Source organism: Mesocricetus auratus, unplaced genomic scaffold (assembly GCF_017639785.1).
Source record: "Mesocricetus auratus isolate SY011 unplaced genomic scaffold, BCM_Maur_2.0 Super-Scaffold_100011, whole genome shotgun sequence".
Taxonomy (NCBI): Eukaryota; Metazoa; Chordata; class Mammalia; order Rodentia; family Cricetidae; genus Mesocricetus; species Mesocricetus auratus.
In genome coordinates, this window is record NW_024429195.1 from 33,491,019 (window position 1) to 33,506,044 (window position 15,026).

At 42.9% G+C, this 15,026-nt stretch overlaps 2 protein-coding genes and 1 pseudogene across 2 annotated transcripts in view; 2 read left to right on the plus strand and 1 right to left on the minus strand.

Moving 5' to 3' along the window:
- Positions 1–3,266: 3,266 nt before the first annotated feature.
- Positions 3,267–3,890, minus strand: LOC101825471 (zinc finger protein 431-like). The gene has a single exon (XM_005069662.4). The coding sequence runs from the start codon at positions 3,836–3,838 to the stop codon at positions 3,500–3,502; it is 339 nt and encodes a 112-aa protein (XP_005069719.1). The 5' UTR covers positions 3,839–3,890; the 3' UTR covers positions 3,267–3,499.
- A 707-nt stretch (positions 3,891–4,597) lies between these two features.
- LOC110340816 lies at positions 4,598–5,048 on the plus strand (annotated as a pseudogene).
- Positions 5,049–7,871: 2,823 nt separating this feature from the next.
- The window catches only part of Prkci (protein kinase C iota), a 57,002-nt gene continuing 49,847 nt past the window's right edge, over positions 7,872–15,026 (plus strand). Inside the window, exon 1 of the mRNA XM_005069750.4 lies at positions 7,872–8,155. Coding sequence (XP_005069807.1) covers positions 8,055–8,155 — 101 coding nt within the window. The 5' untranslated portion in view covers positions 7,872–8,054. The remainder of the gene's footprint in view (positions 8,156–15,026) is intronic.

The window sequence follows — 15,026 nt, forward strand, 5'->3', positions numbered from 1 at the left end:
CTTCTACACCGATAATTGTCTGTAATTGAGAGATTTCTCCTAATATTTTTTGAAGATCATTAAGAGTCTGGTAACGATCTCTTCTGATCTGTACTTTCTGCGGTCTAATTTTCTGAGCATCTATTTTATAACCTAAATAGTTAATAGAATCTCCTCTTTGTATTTTTTCTGGGGCAATTTGTAATCCCCAGCGAGGCAAAGTTTCCTTTACTGCTTCAAACATCTTTTCCAAAGTATCCTTATTTGAATCAGACAATAATATGTCATCCATATAATGATATATTAACAAATGTGGAAATTTTTTACGAATTATTTCTAGAGGTTTATTCACAAAATATTGACACAAAGTTGGACTATTTAACATACCTTGAGGTAGTACCTTCCACTGGAATCTCTGTAGCAGACGGGAATTATTATAGGTAGGTACTGTGAAGGCGAACTTTTCTCTGTCGTTTTCTTGTAATGGTATGGTGAAGAAACAATCTTTTAAGTCTATAACTATAATTGGCCAATCCTTAGGAATTAGAGAAGGTAATGACATCCCAGGTTGTAGAGACCCCATAGGCTGAATTACCTTGTTGATGGCTCTAAGATCAGTAACCATTCACTTACCAGACTTCTTCTTGACAACAAAAACAGGTGAATTTCATGCACTAGTTGATTCCTCAATATGTCCAGCATCTAGCTGTTCCTGAAGTAACTTCTCCAAAGCCTCTAACTTCGCAGATGTCATAGGCCATTGACCCACCCAGACGGGTTCATCTGTCAGCCATTTTAAGGGTAGAGCTTTTGGTTGCTCTGTAGGTTTGGCACTAGCATCTTGCTTCTGTACAGCCTGTACATTTAGCATCTGTTTTCTGTACTGCCTTACTATATTCTTTCTACCACTAAGAGCTTGTCTATAATTCCTAGCTGATACAGGAGGAATGTTAATCTGAGTATTCCATTGCTGGAGTAGATCACGACCCCAGAGGTTTATAGCAATATCTGCAACAAAAGGCTTTAACCTTCCTCTCTGTCCTTCTGGCCCAATAAAGTCAATCCATCTAACGCTCTGTTTAACTTCAGATAGGGTTCCAATCCCTAAGAATTGAACATTAACCTCTTTTAAAGCCCAATTGGGGAGCCAGGACTTCTGATTAATTATTGTGACATCACTTTCGGTGTCTAAAATGCCGTTAATCATCATATTATTTACCTTAACTGATAACTTGGGTCTATGATATTGTATAGAAGTTTGCCAAAATATATGTTTTGTATCTCCTCTTGATATAATTGATTCATCCTCTGGAGCTAATGTATTATCCAGTGCCATATTATTTACAATGGGCAGTGGATCTTCTAATTGTCCTGGGAGAGGCTGTCCTCCACTGTCACTGGGAATGACCGGATAATCTTTCTTTTTGGGGCTCGATTGAGCCCCTGATCCCCGTTTCCCGGCTTTAAAGATCTACCTTGTCTATCTCTTGTGGACCAGAATTCGTCAGTCCAATGATAGCCTTTCCACACCTCCTGCAGAGACCAGAAGGCTGAGGCCTTCTATTTGATACATTCCTGGTAAAAGCATTATTTCTATTAATGCGTTGTCTACAATTCCTACTAAGATGTCCTATTCTGCCACAGTTAAAGCATGTTGCATCTTTATGCCTGTTAAAATTCTTGGAGATTGCCTTCCCTACCCAGGCCTCTATATCATCACAGGTAGGGTATTTGGCATCCTGGTGCCTCCTCAAGCCTGTAGAAATAGCTTCACCTACCTAAGCTCCCGTATCCTGACTTTTACATTCCAGGTTCGCTGTATGTAGGACCCATTCCTCCAATGATGCTGATCTTATTTTTAATGGCTAAATTACCTGCCTGCATTGAGGATTCGCCTTCTCATATGCCAAAGATTCTATAAGGAGTCGCCTGGATTCTGGATTTGCTACCTGTACTTCTACTGCTCTGGATAATCTCTCTAAAAATTCAGTGAACCTTTCCCTTTGGCCCTGTAAAACCTTGGTATAGGGTTGCATTATCTCTCCTGTTTCACAAACCTTATCCAAGGCATTTAAAGCAGCTGTACGGCATAAAGACAACATGTGCTCGTCATATGCAGATTGAACCTGCGTGTCAGTGTAAGGACCCTCCCCAAGAATCTTGTCTTGGGGTACTTCATGACCGTTCTTTAATTCCTGAATCTCTAAAGCTTTCGCTTCTTGCCTCCATAAAGCTCTCCATTGAATTTGACAAGAATTTTCAAGCACTGCGGAGGCTAATTGGGCCCAGTCTTTTGGGGTTACTTTATTTACAATAGCCCATGAGGTTAGGAGCTCTCTGACAAAGAGAGAATGAAGACCATACGAAACAATGGCCTCCTTGATTCCCTTTAGATCCTTCATCTGCATAGGTTCCCAGTGATAAGCAATGGGACCATTTGATTGTTTTTTCGTTGCTGGTTTTTCTGTTACAGATACTGGGAAAACCATAGGTGAACGCATAGCAACCTTAGGGAGATCTTTCCGGCATTTGAGAGGTGTTGGGAAACTCCTGTCCTGACCTATTGCCTGTATGTCTGATTCTGAAGTATCAGATTGAACATCTTCTAAATCCTGCAGTCTATTCATCATTGTTTCTCTGAGCTCTTGAAGTTCTTGGGACAAACAATTTTCTAAGGACGTCATGGAATCTTTCATTTTTTTACATTCATCATTTACATGTGATTCCACATATTTAATATTCTCATCCTTAGAAAGTATCTCAATGGCATGTAAACTACCTTCCACAAATGATATTCTATCAGTTAGTTTGTCATTGCTCTCAAACATGGAACAATTCTTTTCTGTTAGCATTTCAATCTTATGTTCCAGTCTTTGTAGTTTGCTAGTGAAATCATCAACCATGGAACAGTTTTGTTGGTTAAATGTTTCAACGTTATGTTCCACTTTTTCTATTCTATCTGTTGAACACATTTTTCCTGAAAGTAATTCAATTTTGTGTTCCGTCTCTTTAAACCTGTTTGTCAGACCTACATTATCATTTTTAATATCCTGAATATTTTCTACCAACCCTTTCTTACTATCCTGCAAGGAATTTTGCATTTCCTGAATTCTTTGTATTAAGATTTCAAAACTATCCTGCGATGACCGTATGACCTATATAAGTTTCGTCCTATTTTTGAGCCATTTCTTTAGCAAAATTATATTAATTATGAAACTAATAATCACCATCGTGGGTAGGAAGTACCTTTCAGGTAGGTCCTCAACACTTTCTAAATTCCCATACATACAAAAAACAAGAAAATTCTTAACATCCTGCATCATAATGTTAGCTGACATTGTATAAAGCAGTTAAGTTTGTTACCGGAGGAGTTTAATTCAGGCCGAGATAAGCAGGCTGCTAGCGAAAGAGCACGTGGCCTCGAGAGAAATCTCGGAATACCACCTAACCTTACTGGCAGGTAGAAGGAGCTGGTTCCCGGCAGCAGGAATCGTGCTTGCCAAGCGAAGTGGTGAGGAACTTAGCGAAAGGAGAGTCCACATGTCCCTGGTCGGGCCGAGGAGCAGCCACTTTTCTGGGCGCCTGGATCTGGATTCCAAAACTCCCGACACCAAATGAGGCTCCAAATGACACTTGCATGCCTTTGAGAATGTTGGTGATGTTCTTTGATATTATCATCTTCCCATTTGTAGCCTATAGCCTTGAGGTTCATATAGGCCTCCAGCATCACATCTTTGTAAAGATTCTTCTGTGAAGGATCTAGCAAAGCCCACTCTTCCTGAGTGAAGTTGATATGCAAATCTTGATAGGTTACTGCATACATGCGGTGGTTTTCAAGCTCCTCTTGGCTCAGCTCCATGCAGTAGCTCTCACAGAACAGCACACAAGACCAGCGGAACAGTTTCTCTGCAAATCCAAGCCTGAAGTCATGCCTAAAGTGGGTGTGGTTAGCGGTGTGGTAAACCACCCTTTTATTACCTCATCTGTATACGCCTCTAGTAAGTCACATGGTTAATGGCGGCATACAGGCTTTCTCCTACAGGGTTCTAACAGGATATACTCTTAGCTGCATCCACTAAGAGCACCACCTGTGCACATTCACTACGTTTCCTTTTAAAAGGGCCCTGACCACCTCCCATCTTTCTCTTTCCCTGTGTCTGTCTGTTCCTCTCTCTCTCTCCCTTCCTCCTCCCTCTCCTCTCTTCTCCCCTTTCCTCTTCTACCATTCAGGTTCCCAAAGGCCAGGCTCCCCTCTCTCCTCTCCCATTCACTTTCCCCCAGTAAAGCACCCCTCCACCCAAGCTCTGTCACATGGCATCTTTCTCTTCCTTTCCGCTTTTTAAAATTACAGCATGGCCTCCCTATGTGTCTTAGGCTGGCCTGGAACTCACTGTGTAGCTGAGGATGCCTTGAACTATTGCTTATGATGCTTCCACTCACAGGTTCTAGGACTACCGGTATGTGCCAGCCACCATATCCTGCTTGATTTCCCTGTTTTTAAAGTTACTACGGTTCAGATATGAGGCTGAGGAGACAAGTTGGCCTTTTCTGTCCACTCCCGCTGCACTGCACTCACTCCCTGTGCCGCCAGGCTGGCGCCCTGTTCCCAGCCACCATCATGATCACCTACCGGGGACCTCATCAGTCATGATGAGCTGTTCACCGACATCTACAAGAACTGGGAGACCGTGGACAGGCTGTGCCTGGGGGGTGGAGAGCCAGTAGAACAGAGGGTGACGTCAATGACTCACTCACTGGTGGAAACACTTCTGCTGAAGGGGAAAGCACAGTGGTCCCCTGTGCTAATGCCATGGACCATCGCTCAGAGAGGCCAGCTCCCCAAAGGAGGCTACAGAAAGTCCAGCCAAGGTTACGTGAAATCACTCCAGGGGCTGCAGAGCAACTAAGCTCATCCTTGCTGATTTCAGTAACTACCGTTTCCCTTTTGTTTTTTTTGTTTTTTTTGTGAAAACACGAATCCAGATGGCATGGTTGCCCTTCCAGACTACCATGAGGATAGTCTATTTAAGATTTTCTTTAAGAATGGCTTAGAGATGGAGGAATGTTAACAGATTGGATCTCTCTATTGCCTGGCTCTATATCCAGCTGCTGCTTACCATCCACACAACACCAGGACTTAGGACAAATGGGACCTTTGTCATCTTGAACTTTTATTTTGACCTTGATTTACTTGTAAGGCATGTAAAGTATATCTCAGTAAAATTTCAAAGTTTAAATGTTACTCTCTGTGACCATCATCACAGAAGCATCCATCCCCCTACCGGCCACTCTCCTCCTAGTATCCACCCCTCCCTTCCCCATCTCCATGTCCTCTAAGTTGGTCTTGAACTCATGGTTTCAAATAATCTTTCTACCTCATCCTCTGCAGTAGGTAGGTCTCCAAGCATTTGGTGCCTGCTCTAAAAGCTGTTATCTTAAGGGGACAAGATAGCTGAACTGGTACAGGCAGCTGCTATTGAGGTTGACAACCGAAGTTTAATCCCCAAGACCCATATGGTGGGAAGAGAGAACCAACTCCTCTGAAAGTTGTCCTATGATCTGCACATGTGCCCCACCCCCAATAAAAGCAACTTAATGATTTTTTAAAAGTTTCATTTTACTTTATATATATATATATATGTCTGTTTTGTCTGCATGTATGTTTGTGCACCATGTCTGTGCCTAATTACCCACAAAGGCCAAAAGGCATCAGATCCACTGGAACTAGAGTTATAGGCCATAGCTGCCATATGAGTTCTAGGATTTGAACCCCAGGTCCTCTAGAAAAGTAGTGATGCTCTTACCCACTGAGACTTTTCTAGAGCCTCTGTAATGATTTTTTTTAAAGTTATCATCTTTAAGAATAGGAACTTTTGTGTGTGTGTGTGTGTGTGTGTGTGTGTGTGTGTGTGTGTGTGTGTGGTGGTATTTATATGAATTATAGTTACAGATTCTTATAGCTAACACAATAAGTACTAAAAGTCCTTGGGTAACAATGGCCACGTTTTTCCCCCTCCTGGGATAAGGTTTCTCTGTGTAATAGCTCTGACTGTCCTGGAACTTGCTCTGTAGATCAGGCTGGCTTTGAATTCACAGAGATCAGCCTGCCTCTGCCTCCCAAGTGCTGGGCCTAAAGGTGTGCATCACCACCACCCAGCTAACAACAGCCACTTTTAAAGCCGTGTTATGAGGTCATCAATGACAGGTTTTTCAAAAGTGCTAAGGACTAAGGATTTAAAAAAAGAGAGAATTTTCTGTTACTTACCTTTTATTTCTTTATGAATATTTAGTCCTTATATGTCACAGTTAATTTTTCTAGAGGATTATATAATTCCAAATTTATCACAAAGCATAAAAAAATTTCAGTAATCCAATTAAAATTTGACCATCGTGGGCTAGAGAGATGGCTCGCTCAGTAGTTCTGGGCACTGATTAATCTTCCTGGGAACCTGGGTTGGAGTCACCATCTGTAGCTGCAACTCCAGGGGATCTGACACTCTCTTCTGGCCTCTGCAGGAACCAGGAACCTGTGTGACGCTGCACACACATAAAAAATAATAAAAATTTGACCACCTTGATTTAGCAATAATTTATAGTGGATAGCAATCGGTTCATATTTAATATGATGATGAAGGTCAAAAAAGTATGTCAGTGGGAACTTTCATATACTCAAAATTTGTGGCTGTTGGCTGATGCCATACCAAGTTAAGTGTCATACATAGTAGCTCTGATGAGGTAAGCACCCAAGTGTAATTTGTGACTATAAAGAAAGCCATATCTTTGATTATTTCAACTCTGCATAGGTTGCTATCTGGGCTGACTGGGTGGCTGGATTCATGCTACCTTAAGTGCTGTAAGTTAAGCAACACAGCCAGTACCTGAAGAAGTCTGAAAGTAAGTTACAAGGACTGATTATTTCTAGTTCTGTTAGCTAGTGTCAGCAACAAATGCTGGTGAGCTGAGAAGCTAGTATTCACTGGGGCACTTGGTTCCACAGAATGGCAGTATACAGGGGCCTGGGTATGGGGCCCCTGAGGAAATCTCTTTTATGATATCTCCCAGTTCAGTGACTTCTTTCGTTGCATTCATTAAAGCTTTTGCTACCTATATTATTACATTTTCCCCATAAAAGAGTGAGCTGGGCAGTGGTGGTACACGCCTTTAGTCTCAGCACTTGGGAGGCAGAGGCAAGTGGATCTCTGTGATTTCGAGGCCATCCTGGTCTACAGAGCGAGTTCCAGAACAGCTAGGGATACACAGAGAAACCGTTTCGAAAAAAATAAAAAGAGTGTTCTGAGCAGGTAATCAAATCTTGTTCTCCCAAGTGGCACTGTTTCATTTCAGTGATCGATGAAACTGGCATGGAGAAGTTACCTGAAAATAGACTCTAAATCGTGAAGAAGCCAAATTTCTAGTGCCCTCAGATAATCTGTTTTCAGTATGCCCATGCCTAGAATCCCAGGAAGCACGAGATAGTCAGAAAACGCGGCTCCCTAAGCTTAAGAAGCACGTCCCAGAATCCCACCGGGACTCCAAATCCCAGAAACCCGCGTAGCAAATCCATCCAGGAAGCATAGCAGGCTAGCCGCGGACGCGACCAAGTACAAGAATGGGGGGATCAATTCTAAGCATGTGTGTGCCTTGGAGGTTTTGCGTGGGAAAATTTCCGTTTACAAGATGAATTTTCGAATTTTACTTCTGAGTTTCCAAGATCTCCGCCATTTCAGAGAGTCTGGTGGAATTGCGGCGGATCCCGTTCCCTCTGCTGCCCCGTCCTCCCCCGTGAGGATGAGCGCGCAGCTCCTGCGCCCGCCCTGCCGCGGTATGCGGCCTTGGGAGCGAGCGTGGTGGGAGGAGCCGCGCGGGAGGCGTGTTGTGCAGCGCGGCGGGAGGAGCGTCGGGGTTCGGGCTGTGGCGGCGAGGCGACCCTTCGCTCATCGCCGCGGGCAAGGCGGGCAGGTCGGCGAGGCGGGCGGCCACGGCTTCCCGACACACTCGGGCGGCCGAGTCCCTCGCGTCGCCCGGCACTGCCCCGGCCCCCTCGGCCTCCGGCGGCGAGGCGGGGGAGTGAGGCGATGCCGACCCAGAGGGACAGCAGCACTATGTCCCACACGGTCGCGGGCGGCGGCGGCGGGGACCATTCCCACCAGGTCCGGGTGAAAGCCTACTACCGCGGGTGAGTGACCGCGCGGGGCGTGGGCGGGCTCGGCCCGCGTTGGCGGGCTCGGGTCTTGGTGGCGGGGCCCGAACCATCGTGGGGGCGGCGAGGGGCGCGGTTGGTGGCACCCGGGACGAGTGGGTGTAGGTCGCCAAGGAGTCAGTGGAGAAGAGTAGGTGTACCCGGAGGGGAGAACACCTCAGCTGACCGAGAGATTTGCAACTGTTTCAGACTGGGTGGGTTGAGGATTTTGAGGGTGGGTTCGGTAGCCTGGACTGCAACCTTCATTACCGACAGGCCTGAAGCCTCTGATTTTGTAAATCAGTTTTGTGTCTGCCCTTCGCCGTGGGAGAGTTCATGAAATGAGTCTGGACTAAGGTCATATAGCCATATAGGAATTAAACTTAATACTAAAGTCGATTTTTTTTTTTTTTAAGGATATGCACTGGCTCCTTAGGTATGGTCAGAAGTAAGTGGCAAATGTGCTGATCCACATTTTGGAAGCCCTTAGTGAGGGCGAGGTATGGAGAGTGAGAAGACAGCTTTAACTCTTGTGATTTTCACTCACTTGGTCACCTGACGTTTAAATTAATGTGGCTGTCGAAAGTAATTGAGTTCTGAGATCATTGCGTCAAGTAGTTCTCTATCATGACTTACGGTAGAGTTCTTCCCTTCCTTTGAATTCAGTGGGTGGTTTGAGATCACTTAGGAGCACTAGTGAGGTGAAAGGCTAGTGTGGGCATCGGGACTGGAGAGGAGGGATTAACAGAAAACCCAACTGCTTGTCTAGGCAGAAATAAATTGCTTTTAAAAACTTGGAGTGCCACAAGGTTAAAAGCGCTGTGCGTGCTTTTACATTCCTGAGGGGATCAGTGAAGATAGCAGACCTTTAAATTGCTTGTTTTCATTTCAAAGAGCACTGGAGCTTTCACGAAAGTTCTCAGACTCTGAGGCCAGCCTCTCTAACATCCACTGATTTCAGGACTAATTTGTAGGACTTACAGTAAACACCGTTGTTGTTACATTAAACACGGGCAAGAGAGGTTTTGACTTTAAAACAATCCCCCAGACACATTTTCCTTAATTTTTTTTTCTTGTGAGTTTTTAAAAAAAAGTTGGTAGTTGTCATAGCTGCTTTAGCCATTTTGCATGGTGTGAAACACACTTTGCAAGATTCAGAGAACCACAGCCCCCCCTTCCAGGACAAATCACACAACTTTCTGATAACTTGAGAGAGATTGTACTTCAGAACACTGCTTCTCAATCTTCCTGATGATGTGGCCCTTTGATACAGTGCCTCATGTTGTGGTGACCCCAACCATAAAATTATTTTTATTGCTACTTCATAACTGTAATTTTGCTACTGTTATGAGTAGTAAATGTCTGTTTTCCGATGGTCTTGGATGGCCCTTGTGAAAGGGTCGTTTGACCTCTGCTCAAAGGGGTTGAGAACCACTGCCTGAAAGTGTGTCCCGTTTTCAAAGTTGACAGTCCATGGCTGTTCGGTGCAGAAGACAAAGTACAGTGGATTTCAAAGAAACTGATTATTGATAGGTTAACAAACTGGAAAGCACATATTGTGTACAGGTGTAAAATAAGTGTGTCTTTTCACTCTCCAGTCTCCGCAGGCTCTTCTGTTGCTGGTTAACTTGTTCTTCTGAAGGTTGCATTTGCTGTTCTCAAAGTTGCATTTATTTATCAGCCACCAAGAGGACTTGCTGTTCTCCCAGAGGACCCACATTGGGTTTGAAATACCTGCATCAGGTGGCTCGCAACTCTCTGTAACTCCAGTTCCATGGGACCCACCCAGTACCCTCTTCTGGCCACATGGGCACTCCATACATGTGACACACACGCATATACATAAACAGAAATAAATCTCAAAAGGTGATATTTATGTTTCTTGAGGTATCATCTTTAGATAGTATTCATTGGTTACTTACACTAAAAGATAGTGTGTATAATTTTTTATACTATGTACCTTCTGTCTCCTTTGTCTCTCAGATTTTGGTTGTTTAGCTATTATTTTACTTATTATACTTAGCCTCCAGTGACTACTGAGCAAGGAATTAATACTTTTTCATTTTCTCCATATTTTTATTAATTTGACAAGTATAAATAGGCACATTATATAAATAATTTCCAAAATTTCTTTGAAAATAAATCAGTGTGTCTAGAAACACAGGTATTCTGTAGAGATTTTCTTTATTTATTGTTCCTATTATTATTATTATTTTGGTTTTTTGAGACAGGGTTTCTCTGTATTGTTTTAGAGGCTGTCCTGGAACTTGCTTTGTAGACCAGGCTGGCCTCGAACTCAAAGAGATCCACTTGCCTTTGCCTCCTGAGTGCTGGGATTAAAGGCATTCCAGTTATTTAAAAAAAGAAAACAAGAGAATATGGATATATGATTTGTCTGTTTAAAATTTCTTGAAGACATTCTAATTAATATTATCTTCTACAATTTAAGAAATTTAATAAAAAAAGACACAAATAACTGCAAGTCTTCAATGCTTTGTAATCAATAGAAATGTCCTAATAGTTATTTTTCCCCAAGCCTCCTCTAAGGACAACCTCAGTACTCTAAACTGTACCATTTTCTGTTCTCTGAGTCAGCCATTAAGATTATGTGTTTATTAATAATAATCTAAACTGGTGATTATATTACAGCCAGATGCTTATTAGCATTGATGAGAATAAAATGACTCACTAGCAAGGATAGTTAATAACAAGTAGGATAACAAATCCCACACATAATTAGAAAGTGGACTCCCTTTCCCTTATACTGTCTAGTAAGGGAGGGTTTGCATTTGAAAAATGTTTTTTGAGCTGGAGGTATACTACTCAGTTGGCAGAGTGCTTGCCTAGTGTGCATGAGGTGGTAGGGTCTGTCCCTAGCGCTGCAGACCCCTGCCATGTGGGACATTGAACCCACCACTTAGGTAGAAGGTAGAGAGTATCGGAAGAGTGAGGTTGTCCTTGGCTACATAGTGCATTTGGGACCAGCCTGGGTTGCATGAAATTTTGCCTCAAAAACAAAAACTACCCCCCAAAGAAAAATTTCTTTTCATTAGCTTTTTCGAAAGAGCACTATTCCTCCTAACAGTATTACTTTCCAATGAAGGTTGAATCTGGGAGTGTTTTCAGAGAGTGATTTGCCCTCTTTAAAAAATGTATACAGTGTACTTGGGCTGTTATGTTTGATTTTTAGGGAAAGTGTGTCCTCCTAGATATAAGAGGCATGCAATTTGACTTTTTTCTAGTTTTTAAAAGTAGGAGATTGTTTTCTAGTTTTTAAAAGCACTGAGAATTTGGTTTGACTGGAGACCAACTAAGAGTGCCTGTCTCGTGTCCTGCACCCCATTTCCCCCAACATGGGAACTCAGTCAGTGGCTCTTTTCAGTTGTTACATAGTGCTGCTGGAGGAAGAGAAACAGGTTTTTTTGGTTAGTGATATATTGCTATTGTGTGCTTATCCGTATATAAAGGTACTTGTGGGATAGAATTTAACCAGGTAATGTGTGGGCTGCTCATTTCTTTACATTGTATATGTACAGGAATTCGGCAGAAAGCTTGTAAAAAGCACTTTTTAAGCCATTGTTGTTGAATGGTGATTACCGTCCAGAGAACTCTTCAGTTCACACTAAATTGTTTCTGGCAGTACAAGGGATCATACTGGTGCCCTCCTACTGAGCTGTGTCCACAGCTCAGGATTGACTCTGCACATTTGGAATGTAGAGCTGTTTGCATTTTTTCCCCTTACACTGAACAAGTCCTGTCAGGTCTTGCTTTTAAGAGCATTGCAAAATTATTTTAGCTGTGTGCTTCTCGGCCTTGGAGCTGAGGATGTAGTTCAGCTGGTGAAATTCTTGCCTAGTGTGCACAAAGACCTGGGTTCAATCCAGGCACCACGTTAAACCGAGTGTGGATGTGCCTGCCTGTAGTCCCATTGTTTAGGAGGTGGAAGCAGGAAGATTAGGACTTCTCAAACTTGTCCTTGGCTGCATAGTCATAACTTGGACCTTGTAAGACCCTGTCCCCCCATCCCCCCAAAAAAGGGTGGGAATGGTGGATTGGGAGCCAGATCCGTGGGGTAGTTGGCCCCTAGCTTGACCAAAGAGAAAAGAACCCTCGGAAACCTTGAATTTGGTAGCCCTGGGATAAATAGCTTGTTGGCACCGAGGACCGAAGCTGAGGAGTTGGAGAAATTGTTGAGGTCCAAGAAGCACATGCCCTCTGAAGGGCTGAAGAAGAACCCGAAAGAAGCAACTGTTTAGAAAATTCTCCCCAGAGGGAGAGGTGCTTTGCTCCCTCCCTGGCCCTCCCCTCCTTGATAGTCTCTGGGTAATTGACTGGCCTCAGACTCACCCAGGCTGGCCTTGAACTCTCCATCCTCCAGGCTGTGACACCTGAATGCTGGGATTACAAGGTGTTTGGTAACACATTTTCCTGTGTGTTCTCTCTCCTTCCCTCTCTCCCTTCCCTTGTTCCCTTTTCTGTTCTCACACGGGGCCGCTGTAGCCCCACCTGACACACAGCTTACTCCATAGTGGGGCATGATCTTGAGCTTCTGGTTTTCCTGCCTGCATCTCCCTAGAGGTGGGATAACATGTGTGCCACCACACCCCAGCTTTATGTCATGCTGGTGCTCTAACCCAGGATCTCATGCATGCCAGGTAACTAATGCACCAACCTACCTGTTTTTCAAACCTATTTCCCCTTCTAATTTGATGATGGGACACTATGACATTTTGTCTATTAAAGTTGCTAGGCATTTCTCAGTCTGTTGTTTATCTGAAGATTTTTAGTTTTGTGTAATTAAATTTATTTTCCCCTTTATATGTGGCTTCTTGGTTTGCTTCCTTAAGTAGATGTGCTTCTCATTTATAGGTAGTAGTCTACAGCTTTGTATTGTACAGACTTTAAGTAATCACTGTCTCAGTGTTATATTTTGGGGTATAGTCATCAGTAGTTTTATGATACAATGTGTATCTTAAAATTCTACTGATTTTTTTTGAAAGAGGTCTTTCACTACTGGTTTGAAATAATTGTTACATACCGTATTTCTCATAGTGTGCACAGATGACTGTCTATTCTGTGCCGTTGATTTGGGAAGAGATCTGTTTAGTACATGTCACCACTTGATTATTACAGAATGTAGTTAATGTGCTTTGGGTAGTCTTATTTATTTAATCTTCTCTTTCAGGTTTTTATGGTTTGGTTGAATATGTGCATTTTACCAAGAATTTCTTGCTTTTACAAATGAGAACTTTTATTCCCTCATTTTGCATTGCAGTGACCAGAATATCTGACAGCAACAAGTTAGGGAAGAAGTTGTTTAGGCTCATGGCCTCAGAGGGTTCAGCTCATGATTTCTTGACCCCAGGCACTGATATAACATCACGGTAGCAGACATCACAGAGGACCAAGAAGCGGAGAGGAAGACTGGAAGTGGCCACTGATAAAGTACCACAGAGGCCTCACTGTGATCTACTTCCTCTGGCTAGGCCTCACCTTTTCAGTGTTTCCAGAACCTTACAAAATAGTGCCTGCCACTGTGTACTAAACATTCAGTCAGTCAGCCTGTGAGGGACAAGGCAGACTTAAACATAGCTTTCTCATTGGCCTATTGTATCCTTTTTTGTTTTAATTGAAGTCTTGCTGTGTTGCCTTGACTGGTGTGTGTAATATTCTTAGCCTCAAGTAATTCTCTTGCCTCAACTTCCCTAGTCACTGGAATTGCAGGTCATGCCATTGTGCTCAGTTTTATGTCACAGTGTAACCTGACTGGTCTGGAACCCACTATGTAGACCAGGCTGACCTCAAACTCATAGAGTGAGTACTGGAATTAAAGAGCTACACCACCATGCCTGGCCTACTACCAGTTCATGTATGTTTAACTGAACGGCCATTTATTAACCGTTTCCTGGCTAACTATCCTGGACTCTGTAGGATGACATCAGCTCTGACTGACAGTTGTGCTGCTCTTGTTCATCTGATTTTTCTTACTGTTTGGCTTGGGCAGTGTTGGATTAGAGCAATGCTTTTTTCTTAATGAAATATAATTAATAGAAATTTCACCAACTACTTAGAAAATGTTAACATTTACAGTGTACTACATCTTTCAAGAATTGTAGTTATACTTTAAGAGGTTTTTTTTTATGTTCACAACAGTACTCAGATTGAAGCTTAGTAAATACCAATACAGTGTTGGGTAAAACTTTCAAAGAACTCCTCCCTTTTATGTGCTTATGTGTTTTTGTCCATTTTTTAATTTCACCATTGTTGCTTTTATGTTAATTTTCTGTCTTGATTATGAAAAATGGAAATTGATTTGTGACTTTTTACTTACATTTTTATTTATCTTAAGATTTGCTTATTTTATTTTATGTGTATGATGTATGCCTCTATGTATGTATATTCTTGTCTGGTGCCTGTGTTGGAGCCCCTGGAATTGAAGTTACAGGTGGTAAGCCACCATGTCGGTGCTAGGAACCGAGTCCTGGTCCTCTGGAAGAGCAACCAGCGCTCTTAACCACCATCCTTCTCTCCAGAGTCCTTTGCTTAATTCTTAAAGTCAGGACTCAGCAGGATTGATGCATCATGGCGTTTTCATATGGATATGTCACTCTTTGTTCCCCCTCGCTTGCCACTCAGTGCACTCTGCTACTCTTTCCCCCTTTCTGCCGCTCCCCATCATTAAGTCACTGCTTTCTTTGTCATGGTCTGCTCTCCACTCACGACACACCCCTCCACAGACATGTAAACTGAAAAACAAAGTCTTCATGTGAGAAAAACTATGAGATAGTTGTGAATCTGGTTCTGTTTTTCTACAGATGTATGTCTTCCTTTTTCTGTATGGCTGAGTAAAATTCCATTATGTGTGTAT

Excerpts from the sequence above, each read along its gene's own strand:
- LOC101825471 (XM_005069662.4), bottom strand. The coding sequence starts at position 3,838 with ATGGAGCTGAGCCAAGAGGAGCTTGAAAACCACCGCATGTATGCAGTA.